At 66.6% G+C, this 11762-nt stretch overlaps 2 protein-coding genes across 2 annotated transcripts in view; both read left to right on the forward strand.

The window, feature by feature from the left end:
* Window positions 1–309: 309 nt before the first annotated feature.
* Window positions 310–7859, forward strand: LOC121362766 (C-Jun-amino-terminal kinase-interacting protein 2-like). The gene is made up of 3 exons (XM_041484546.1): window positions 310–434; window positions 7181–7286; window positions 7518–7859. Exons 1-3 carry the CDS (start codon window positions 310–312, stop codon window positions 7857–7859), a joined length of 573 nt encoding a protein of 190 aa, XP_041340480.1.
* Window positions 7860–8195: 336 nt separating this feature from the next.
* The window catches only part of LOC121362765 (C-Jun-amino-terminal kinase-interacting protein 2-like), a 5849-nt gene continuing 2282 nt past the window's right edge, over window positions 8196–11762 (forward strand). The window contains exons 1-6 of the mRNA XM_041484545.1: window positions 8196–8230; window positions 8280–8385; window positions 8530–8559; window positions 8635–8859; window positions 9954–10056; window positions 11469–11596. Of these exons, the coding sequence (XP_041340479.1) occupies window positions 8196–8230; window positions 8280–8385; window positions 8530–8559; window positions 8635–8859; window positions 9954–10056; window positions 11469–11596 (627 nt within the window). The remainder of the gene's footprint in view (window positions 8231–8279; window positions 8386–8529; window positions 8560–8634; window positions 8860–9953; window positions 10057–11468; window positions 11597–11762) is intronic.

Consider the following 11762-nt stretch of genomic DNA (forward strand, 5'->3'; position numbering starts at 1 on the left):
GCCCGATGTGGGAATGCTCCTTCGATGTGGGAATGGATGCCCGATGTGGGAATGCTCCTTCGATGTGGGAATGCTCGATGAGGGAATTCCAGGCGCGCACGCAGCCGGGCCTTGGGATGGCTCCCACCTCCTGCTCGGACCGTGGCAGCCCCAGGTGCCAGTCAGGAGCCCCGGGTCCCCAATTTGGGCTGACCACGGGGTCAGAGCCGGCTCCAGGAGCGGGCGGGGGTCCCCTCCGGGCCGCTGTGGGGGTCCCCTCCCGGCGCTCGGAGCCGCCCCCCGGCAGTGCGCAGGGAGCGGGTGGCGGGGATGAGGAAATTCCACCCGCCCGGGGCCTGCGCCGCCGGCAGCGCTCCCCGGGGAGCCCGGCCCTGGCAGCGCTGGCACCGCCCGTGCCCCCTGCCCAGCCCTCCCGGCCCCGTGCCCCCCGCCAGGTGACGCTGGGCCCCTTTGGGGTCCCCTCCGGCCCATCCTGGCCGGTTCCAGCCCTTCCCAATCCCCTCTGCCTGTGCGGGGCTGGGTGAGACCCCCTGGCCTTGTCCCCGCCCTCGGCTCCGCTCCCGTCCCTCGGTGCCAGCCGGCCCCGAGAGTGTCCCCAAGGTGGGGACAGGCACTGTCCTTGTTCCCGCTGCTCATCTCTGCTCGGTCCCTGCACCCGTGGCCGGGGCGCTGCCTTTGGTCCCAGCCCGGTCCCCAAGGGTCCCATCGGGGACATCGTGGGGCTGGGTGGGCTCTCACTGCTGGTCCCACCCCACCAGTGTCCCCATGCCACTGTGACCCCCTCACCCCACCACATGTCCCCATCCCACTGTGACCCCCCCCATTCCACAACAATGTCCCCATGCCACTGTGACCCCCCATCCCATCACAGTGTCCCCATCACACCACAGTGTCCCCATCCCACTGTGTCATTCCCACCCCATGTGACCATCCCAACCCAAAGCAGTGTCCCCATCCCTCCATGTCATTCCCACCCCACCGCAGTGTCCCCATCCCATCCCATCCCATCCCATCCCATCCCATCCCATCCCATCCCATCCCATCCCATCCCATCCCATTCCCGTGTCCCCCAGCCAGGAGCAGGAGCTGCTCCCCCAGTGAGGAGGGTCCAGGGCTGCAGGAGGGGACCCCAAGGTCCCCAGGAGGACTCAGCCCCGCTGTCCCTGTCCCCCTGCGTGCCCACAGGACCCCCTAAGACCCCGGGGACAGCAGAGGGTCCCGGGGCTCTTCCTGCAGGGGGGCAGCCCCCGATTTTCTGTGGGGTTGGGGAGATGGTTTTGCACCCCGCAGGGCTCTGCTCCCTGACATGCTGGGGTCTCTACCCCAATATCCTGGGCTTTGCACCCCGATATTCTGGGATCTGCACCCCAGCATCCCAGGACTCTGGTCCCCAACACCCCTGGGCTCTGCACCCCAAAAGGCTCTGCTCCCCGACACCCCGAGACTGCTCCTCAGCATTCTGGGGCTCTGCTCCCCAGCAAATCAGATCCCTGTGCCCCAAAGGGCTCTGCACCCCAACACCCTGGGCTGTGCACCCCAAAGGGCTCTGCACCCCAACACCCTGGGCTGTGCACCCCAACACCTCAGGGTTCTGCTCCCTGACATCCTGGGATTCTGCACCCCAAAACCCAGGGGCTCTGTTCCTCAGTATCCCAGGTTCAGATCCCTATAACCCAACAGGATCTGCACCCCAAAAATCTGTGCACCCCAGTATCCCAAAAGGTTCTGCACACCAAAAACTTCCTGCTCCCCAACACCCCCGGGCTCTGCACCCCAACACCTCAGAGTTCGGCACCCTGAAACCCCAAAGGGTTCTGAACCCCAAAGGGTTCTGCACCTCGACATCCCATAGCTCTGCACCCCAAAGACTTCTGCACCCCAAAATTTCTGTTCCCCTACATGCCAGGGCTCTGCACCCCGAAGGACTTTACATCCCAGGACTCTGCACCCCAAAAGGCTGAGCTCCCCAAGAGCCGGGACCCTTCGCCCCACAGCCCCAGGGCTCCCCGTCCCCTGCGGCCTTTGGGGTCGCGCTCAGCCCCGTTCCCGCCGCAGCCCCGGCCCCGTCTCCCTTCCCGCCGCTTTTGCCCCAAATCTGCGCGGATTCGGCGCAGCCGTGCCCTACTTCTGGGAATTATGGGATTAGGGGAATCTTCCTGCCGGGGGAGCGGGATCGGGAGCGGCTGCACCGCGGGGGGGACAGGGGACAGCCCTGGGCCCCCTTTGGGGTCTGACCCTGCTGCCACCCTGCGGGCTGAGCCCCCGCCCCTGCCCGAGCCCACCCGGCTGTCCCCAACCCCACCGAGGGTGGGCACAGGGTCCCACTGGTGCCCAGGTGCTGCTGGGGGACCCTGTGTGTCCCCAACCCCACCGAGGGTGGGCACAGGGTCCCAGTGGCACCTGGCTGCTGCCACACCCCCCTGGGGACACGCTCGGGGTCCTGCGTGTCCCCAACCCCACTGAGGGTGGGCACAGGGTCCCACTGGTGCCCAGGGGCTGCTGGGGGACCCTGGGTGTCCCCAACCCCACCCCATCCCATCCCATCCCATCCCATTCCATCCCATCCCATCCCATCCCATCCCATCCCATTCCCGTGTCCCCCAGCCAGGAGCAGGAGCTGCTCCCCCAGTGAGGAGGGTCCAGGGCTGCAGGAGGGGACCCCAAGGTCCCCAGGAGGACTCAGCCCCGCTGTCCCTGTCCCCCTGCGTGCCCACAGGACCCCCTAAGACCCCGGGGACAGCAGAGGGTCCCGGGGCTCTTCCTGCAGGGGGGCAGCCCCCGATTTTCTGTGGGGTTGGGGAGATGGTTTTGCACCCCGCAGGGCTCTGCTCCCTGACATGCTGGGGTCTCTACCCCAATATCCTGGGCTTTGCACCCCGATATTCTGGGATCTGCACCCCAGCATCCCAGGACTCTGGTCCCCAACACCCCTGGGCTCTGCACCCCAAAAGGCTCTGCTCCCCGACACCCCGAGACTGCTCCTCAGCATTCTGGGGCTCTGCTCCCCAGCAAATCAGATCCCTGTGCCCCAAAGGGCTCTGCACCCCAACACCCTGGGCTGTGCACCCCAAAGGGCTCTGCACCCCAACACCCTGGGCTGTGCACCCCAACACCTCAGGGTTCTGCTCCCTGACATCCTGGGATTCTGCACCCCAAAACCCAGGGGCTCTGTTCCTCAGTATCCCAGGTTCAGATCCCTATAACCCAACAGGATCTGCACCCCAAAAATCTGTGCACCCCAGTATCCCAAAAGGTTCTGCACACCAAAAACTTCCTGCTCCCCAACACCCCCGGGCTCTGCACCCCAACACCTCAGAGTTCGGCACCCTGAAACCCCAAAGGGTTCTGAACCCCAAAGGGTTCTGCACCTCGACATCCCATAGCTCTGCACCCCAAAGACTTCTGCACCCCAAAATTTCTGTTCCCCTACATGCCAGGGCTCTGCACCCCGAAGGACTTTACATCCCAGGACTCTGCACCCCAAAAGGCTGAGCTCCCCAAGAGCCGGGACCCTTCGCCCCACAGCCCCAGGGCTCCCCGTCCCCTGCGGCCTTTGGGGTCGCGCTCAGCCCCGTTCCCGCCGCAGCCCCGGCCCCGTCTCCCTTCCCGCCGCTTTTGCCCCAAATCTGCGCGGATTCGGCGCAGCCGTGCCCTACTTCTGGGAATTATGGGATTAGGGGAATCTTCCTGCCGGGGGAGCGGGATCGGGAGCGGCTGCACCGCGGGGGGGACAGGGGACAGCCCTGGGCCCCCTTTGGGGTCTGACCCTGCTGCCACCCTGCGGGCTGAGCCCCCGCCCCTGCCCGAGCCCACCCGGCTGTCCCCAACCCCACCGAGGGTGGGCACAGGGTCCCACTGGTGCCCAGGTGCTGCTGGGGGACCCTGTGTGTCCCCAACCCCACCGAGGGTGGGCACAGGGTCCCAGTGGCACCTGGCTGCTGCCACACCCCCCTGGGGACACGCTCGGGGTCCTGCGTGTCCCCAACCCCACTGAGGGTGGGCACAGGGTCCCACTGGTGCCCAGGGGCTGCTGGGGGACCCTGGGTGTCCCCAACCCCACGGAGGGTGGGCACAGGGTCCCACTGGTGCCCAGGGGCTGCTGGGGGACCCTGGGTGTCCCCAACCCCACGGAGGGTGGGCACAGGGTCCCATCCCACCACAGTGTCCCCATCCCACTGTGACCCCCCCCATTCCACAACAATGTCCCCATGCCACTGTGACCCCCCATCCCATCACAGTGTCCCCATCACACCACAGTGTCCCCATCCCACTGTGTCATTCCCACCCCATGTGACCATCCCAACCCAAAGCAGTGTCCCCATCCCTCCATGTCATTCCCACCCCACCGCAGTGTCCCCATCCCATCCCATCCCATCCCATCCCATCCCATTCCATCCCATCCCATCCCATCCCATCCCATCCCATTCCCGTGTCCCCCAGCCAGGAGCAGGAGCTGCTCCCCCAGTGAGGAGGGTCCAGGGCTGCAGGAGGGGACCCCAAGGTCCCCAGGAGGACTCAGCCCCGCTGTCCCTGTCCCCCTGCGTGCCCACAGGACCCCCTAAGACCCCGGGGACAGCAGAGGGTCCCGGGGCTCTTCCTGCAGGGCGGCAGCCCCCGATTTTCTGTGGGGTTGGGGAGATGGTTTTGCACCCCGCAGGGCTCTGCTCCCTGACATGCTGGGGTCTCTACCCCAATATCCTGGGCTTTGCACCCCGATATTCTGGGATCTGCACCCCAGCATCCCAGGACTCTGGTCCCCAACACCCCTGGGCTCTGCACCCCAAAAGGCTCTGCTCCCCGACACCCCGAGACTGCTCCTCAGCATTCTGGGGCTCTGCTCCCCAGCAAATCTGGTCTGTGCACCCCAAAGGGCTCTGCACCCCAACACCCTGGGCTGTGCACCCCAACACCTCAGGGTTCTGCTCCCTGACATCCTGGGATTCTGCACCCCAAAACCCAGGGGCTCTGTTCCTCAGTATCCCAGGTTCAGATCCCTATAACCCAACAGGATCTGCACCCCAAAAATCTGTGCACCCCAGTATCCCAAAAGGTTCTGCACACCAAAAACTTCCTGCTCCCCAACACCCCCGGGCTCTGCACCCCAACACCTCAGAGTTCGGCACCCTGAAACCCCAAAGGGTTCTGAACCCCAAAGGGTTCTGCACCTCGACATCCCATAGCTCTGCACCCCAAAGACTTCTGCACCCCAAAATTTCTGTTCCCCTACATGCCAGGGCTCTGCACCCCGAAGGACTTTACATCCCAGGACTCTGCACCCCAAAAGGCTGAGCTCCCCAAGAGCCGGGACCCTTCGCCCCACAGCCCCAGGGCTCCCCGTCCCCTGCGGCCTTTGGGGTCGCGCTCAGCCCCGTTCCCGCCGCAGCCCCGGCCCCGTCTCCCTTCCCGCCGCTTTTGCCCCAAATCTGCGCGGATTCGGCGCAGCCGTGCCCTACTTCTGGGAATTATGGGATTAGGGGAATCTTCCTGCCGGGGGAGCGGGATCGGGAGCGGCTGCACCGCGGGGGGGACAGGGGACAGCCCTGGGCCCCCTTTGGGGTCTGACCCTGCTGCCACCCTGCGGGCTGAGCCCCCGCCCCTGCCCGAGCCCACCCGGCTGTCCCCAACCCCACCGAGGGTGGGCACAGGGTCCCACTGGTGCCCAGGTGCTGCTGGGGGACCCTGGGTGTCCCCAACGCCATGGGGGGTGACCAGAGGGTCCCAGTGGCACCCAGGCTGTATCTTCCCCCTCACCGAGCCCCCCAAACCCCCAGTTTCTGTTGGTGCCCAGGTGCTGCTGGGGGACCCTGTGTGTCCCCAACCCCACGGAGGGTGGGCACAGGGTCCCACTGGTGCCCAGGGGCTGCTGGGGGACCCTGGGTGTCCCCAACCCCACGGAGGGTGGGCACAGGGTCCCAGTGGCACCTGGCTGCTGCCACACACCCCTGGGGCTGCTCCTGTGTCCCCAACCCCATGGAGGGCCACCAGAGGGTCACAGTGGCACCCAGGTGCTGCTGGGGGACCCTGGGTGTCCCCAACGCCATGGGGGGTGACCAGAAGGTCCCAGTGGCACCCAGGCTGTATCTTCCCCCTCACCGAGCCCCCCAAACCCCCAGTTTCTGTTTTCCACTCCCAAACGCTGCGGGATTTCGGGATTTTGGGATTTCTCTCGGTTCCGTTGCTCCCGCAGGAGCCGCTGGTTTCCATGGCAGCCCCGTTCCCTGGGAATGCGCTCAGGGCCCCTCGGGGTGTCACAGCCCGGTCCCCTTTGTCACCCCAGCCACGCCGCTGTGACCCCCCAGCAGCACAGGTCACCCCAAACCTGGTGACCGTCCCCTCCCCACCTCGGCTCCGGGATTCTGGGAATTTGGGACATGTGGTGGCCTCGGCACCTCCGCGGTGCCACCGCCTGGTGACAGCAGTGTGGTGATGCGTGCCCGTGGCTGTCCTGTGCCAGCACCCAGGGGTGACAGGGTTGTGGTGACATGTCCTTGTGTTATGGTGACATGTCCCTGTGCTGACACTAAGGAGTGACAGGGTTTGGTGCCACGTCTGTGTGGCACCCGGGGGTGACAGGATTTGATGCCACATCCCTGTGTTATGGTGACATGTCCCTGTGGTTGTCCCATGCTGGCACCAAGGGGTGGCAGGGTTTTGGTGACAGGTCCATGTGGCACCAGGAGTGAGAGGGTTTTGGTGACATGTCTGTGTGGCACCCAGAGTGACACAGTTGTGGCGATGTGTCCCTGTGTTATGGTGACATGTCCCTGTGGCTGTCCTCTGGCAGAGTTATGGTGCCATGTCCCTGTGACACCAGAGGTGACAGGGTTTGGTGCCATGTCCCTGTGTTATGGTGACATGTCTCTGTGGCTGTCCTGTGACAGAGTTATGGTGCCATGCCCATGTGGCTCCAGAGGTGACAGGGTTTGGTGCCATGTCCGTGTGACACACAGGGGTGACAGTGTCCTGGTGCCATGTCCGTGTGGCACACAGGGGTGACAGTGTCCTGGTGCCATGTCCGTGTGGCACCAGAGGTGACAGGGTTTGGTGCCATGTCCCTGGTGCTCCCACGCCGAGAGTGCCACCCATACACAGACAGATGTTCCCGTGGTGCCACTTTGCTGTCACCCTGCTGTGAGGGCCTGGCCTGGCTGTCACTGAGTGGTGTCCCCTCTGTCCCCAGGCCCCCCCAGGACATCAGCCTGGAGGAGTTCGATGACGAGGACCTGTCGGAGATCACGGACGACTGCGGCATCGGCCTCAACTACGACTCGGACCACTACGAGAAGGTGCAGGAGCCTGGTGGCCCTCGGGGACACCGCGGGGACACCGCGCTGCCGCATCTCACCCGCAGCGGCGGCTTTGGTGGCTCTGCGGGTGCTGAGGCAAACGGGCCGAGCCGGGGGTCCCTTGTCCCCTTCAGGACACCCCAGAGAGGGGACTGGGGACGCTGTCCCCCCTCGGTGGCAGGAGGGTGGCCCGCGGCTGTCCCCGCGTCCCTGACACGCTGCCACCCGCAGGACTGCCTGGTGCTGGAGCGCGGGGAGCAGCCGCACCCCGTGTGCACCTTCCAGGACGACTTCCAGGAGTTCGAGATGATCGACGACAACGACGACGACGACGACGAGGAAGAGGAGGAGGAGGAAGGCAACGAGCTGGAGGCGCCGCCGTCCCCTTCGGCCTCGCCCATCCCCTCGCCCGCCCTGGAGGAGACGCAGAAGCACCGCCCCACCACGCTCAACCTGACGGCCCCGGGCACTCAGGTGAGGCCGCAGGTGTCCCCTTCCGTCAGGGTCTGTGTCCCACCCCCGCCGGGGTCACTGTCCCCATCCCCCCCGGAGTCTGTGTCACATCCCCCCTAGGGTCATTGTCCCTTCCCTTCCGTGGTCACTGTCCCCTTCCCCCCTCGGGGTCTGTGTCCCCATTCCCCCTGGGGTCTGTGTGCCATCCTCCCCTGGGGTCACTGTCCCCATCCCCGCTGGGGTCACTGTCCCTTCCCCTCCCTGGGTCACTGTCCCCTTGCCCCCCGGGGTTACAGTCCCTGCCTCCACTGAGGTCACTGTCCCTTCCCTTCCGTGGTCACTGTCCCTTTCCCCCCTGGATCTGTGTCCCTTCCCCTCCCTGGGTCACTGTCCCCTTGCCCCCCGGGGTCTGTCCCTGGTACTCCCACGCCGAGAGTGCCACCCATACACAGACAGATGTTCCCGTGGTGCCACTTTGCTGTCACCCTGCTGTGAGGGCCTGGCCTGGCTGTCACTGAGTGGTGTCCCCTCTGTCCCCAGGCCCCCCCAGGACATCAGCCTGGAGGAGTTCGATGACGAGGACCTGTCGGAGATCACGGACGACTGCGGCATCGGCCTCAACTACGACTCGGACCACTACGAGAAGGTGCAGGAGCCTGGTGGCCCTCGGGGACACCGCGGGGACACCGCGCTGCCGCATCTCACCCGCAGCGGCGGCTTTGGTGGCTCTGCGGGTGCTGAGGCAAACGGGCCGAGCCGGGGGTCCCTTGTCCCCTTCAGGACACCCCAGAGAGGGGACTGGGGACGCTGTCCCCCCTCGGTGGCAGGAGGGTGGCCCGCGGCTGTCCCCGCGTCCCTGACACGCTGCCACCCGCAGGACTGCCTGGTGCTGGAGCGCGGGGAGCAGCCGCACCCCGTGTGCACCTTCCAGGACGACTTCCAGGAGTTCGAGATGATCGACGACAACGACGACGACGACGACGAGGAAGAGGAGGAGGAGGAAGGCAACGAGCTGGAGGCGCCGCCGTCCCCTTCGGCCTCGCCCATCCCCTCGCCCGCCCTGGAGGAGACGCAGAAGCACCGCCCCACCACGCTCAACCTGACGGCCCCGGGCACTCAGGTGAGGCCGCAGGTGTCCCCTTCCGTCAGGGTCTGTGTCCCACCCCCGCCGGGGTCACTGTCCCCATCCCCCCCGGAGTCTGTGTCACATCCCCCCTAGGGTCATTGTCCCTTCCCTTCCGTGGTCACTGTCCCCTTCCCCCCTCGGGGTCTGTGTCCCCATTCCCCCTGGGGTCTGTGTGCCATCCTCCCCTGGGGTCACTGTCCCTTTTCCCCCTGGAGTCTGTGTCCCTTCCCCCCCTGGGGTCACTGTCCCCATCCCCCTGGGGTCTGTGTCCCTTCCCCCCCGCCTCCCCCTCCCGGGGCTCTCCGTCCCCGGTGCCCCCCCCACGCCGTGTCCCCCGTTTCCCCGGGCTCGGGGCTCCCCCGGGGGTGTCCCCCCAGCCGTGTCGCCGCAGGGGTGTCCCCGTGTCGCGGCGCACGCGCCGCCGCAGTGCGTGGGCAGCCGCGTGCGGAGCGGCTGCAGCCGCCGGCGTTGCCAGGGAACCGCGGGCCCTCGGGAATTTCGGGGCCCCCCCCTTTTCCCGGGAGGGCACCGCGCTCTGCCGGGCTGGGGGCGCTCCGGGGGGTGGCGGTCACCGCGAGGGGACAGAGCCCGGGGGTCCTGCCCGGTCCTGCCCGGCCAGGCCGGGTCCCCGCGTGGCTCCGTCATCCCTTGGAGGGGCGGGGGGGCCCCGGGATCCGCCCCATGGCGGGGTCCCGGGAGGAGGCGACATCCTGGTCCTCGGGCCCTGTGTCCCTGTGACCCCCTGCAGCCACCCTTGTGTCCCCTGCAGCCACCCCTGTCCCCCCAGATCCCATCCCTGTCCCCCCATCCCCTGATCCCCTGTCTTTAACCCCTCCACCACCCTTCACGTGTCCTCCCACAACACGTCCTCATCCCTGTCCCCTCCAGCCTGTCCCCGTCCCCTTCATCCCATCTCCCCCATTCCCATTCCCCAACACCCCCATTCCCATTCCCACACCCCATTCCCATTCCCACACCCCCATTCCCACACCCCCCTTTCCCCTCTCCCCACTCGGGTGCCCCGCAGTCCCCCTGCGCTCCCGGGGGCGGGGGGCTGCACTGAGCCCCCCTCTCTGCTGTCCCCGCAGGATTCCCTGGACAACAACGGCGGCTTCGCCCCGCCCGCGCCGCGCCCCAGCTGGCAGGACGCGCTGCTGCACTCCTCCTCCTCCTCCTCTTCCTCACACACCGGTGAGCGCGGGCTGTGACAGCGGCGGGGTGACACTGGGGCTGTGACAATGGGGCTGTGCCAGCGGGGCTGTGACAGCGGCGGGGTGACAGTGGGGCTGTGACACCGGGCATGTGCCAGCGGGGCTGTGACAGTGGTGGGGTGACAGTCGGGCTGTCACAGTAGGCATGTGACAGTTGGGGCTGTGACAGCAGGCTGTGACAATACAGGTGTGACAATGCAGGTGTGCCAGCGGGGCTGTGACAATGGCGGGGTGACAGTGGGGCTGTGACAATGCACGTGTGACAGTGGGCTGTGCCAGTGGGGCTGTGACAGGAGGGCTGTGCCAACACGGGTGTGCCAGTGGGACTGTGCCAGTGGGGCTGTGCCAGCGCAGGTGTGACAGCGGGCTGTGACAATGGGGTGTGACAGCGGGGCTGTGACAGTCGGGCTGTGACAATGCAGGTGTGACTATGCAGGTGTGACAGTGGGGCTGTTGCCAGCGCGGGTGTGACAGGGGGGCTGTGCCAACGCGGGTGTGACAGTGGGACTGTGCCAGTGGGGCTGTGACAATGCAGGTGTGACAGCGGGGCTGTGACAGTGGCAGGGTGGCACTGGGGCTGTGACAATGGCGGGTTGTGACAGTGGGGCTGTGAAAATAGGGTTGTGCCAGCGGGTCTGTGACAATGGCGGGGTGACAGTGGGGCTGTGACAGTGCACGTGTGACAGTGGGCTGTGCCAGTGGGGCTGTGACAGGAGGGCTGTGCCAACACGGGTGTGCCAGTGGGACTGTGCCAGTGGGGCTGTGCCAGCGCAGGTGTGACAGCGGGCTGTGACAATGGGGTGTGACAGCGGGGCTGTGACAGTCGGGCTGTGACAATGCAGGTGTGACTATGCAGGTGTGACAGTGGGGCTGTTGCCAGCGCGGGTGTGACAGGGGGGCTGTGCCAACGCGGGTGTGACAGTGGGACTGTGCCAGTGGGGCTGTGAGAGTGGCAGGGTGACAGTGGGGCTGTGACATTGGGGCTGTGACAGTGGGGCTGTGACAACGTGGATGTGACAATGTAGGTGTGATATTTGGGCTGTGCCAATGTGGGTGTGGCAATGCAGGTGTGACAGCGGGGCTGTGCCAGCGCGGGTGTGACAGTGGGCATGTGACAGTGGGGCTGTGACAATGTGGGTGTGACTATGTAGGTGTGCCAGAGGGGCTGTGACAATGGCGGGGCTGTGACAATGCAGGTGTGGCAATGCAGGTGTGACAGCGGGGCTGTGACAATGGCGGGGTGACAGTGGGGCTGTGACAATGCACGTGTGACAGTGGGCTGTGCCAGTGGGGCTGTGACAATGCGGGTGTGACAGCGGGGCTGTGCCAGCGCGGGTGTGATGCCGGCTCGCCCCGCGGGGTGACGCCGGCTCCGTGTCGCCCTCCCCGCAGGACACTCGTCCCCCCACGCCTGCATCCTGGACGGACCCTGCCTGGAGAGCCCGCCGGGCCCCGGGGGGGCTCCCCCCTCGCTGCCGCCCTCCCCCCTGGACTCGCAAGGCAACAGCCCCGAGTCCCTGGCACATGGTAACCCATCGCCCCCGAGAGCCGCGCCCGATTTTAACATGAACCTCATCTCCGCTGCGCTCCGAGCTCCGCTCTCCCCGCCGCGCCCCCGCCAGCCGCCCCCGCCTCACCCCTGTCTCTCTCCAACAGGGCCCGCGGCTCCCCCCGGCGCCCCCGAGG

Source organism: Pyrgilauda ruficollis, unplaced genomic scaffold, assembly GCF_017590135.1.
Source record: "Pyrgilauda ruficollis isolate IOZ18807 unplaced genomic scaffold, ASM1759013v1 scaffold669, whole genome shotgun sequence".
NCBI lineage: Eukaryota > Metazoa > Chordata > Aves > Passeriformes > Passeridae > Pyrgilauda > Pyrgilauda ruficollis.

Bases quoted from the DNA above. Each gene is read 5' to 3' on its own strand.
- LOC121362766 (XM_041484546.1), top strand. From the start codon at position 310: ATGAGGAAATTCCACCCGCCCGGGGCCTGCGCCGCCGGCAGCGCTCCC. The intron at 435-7,180 runs GTGACGCTGGGC...CTCTGTCCCCAG, and splicing joins GGCCCCGTGCCCCCCGCCAG to GCCCCCCCAGGACATCAGCC. The intron at 7,287-7,517 runs GTGCAGGAGCCT...TGCCACCCGCAG, and splicing joins ACTCGGACCACTACGAGAAG to GACTGCCTGGTGCTGGAGCG.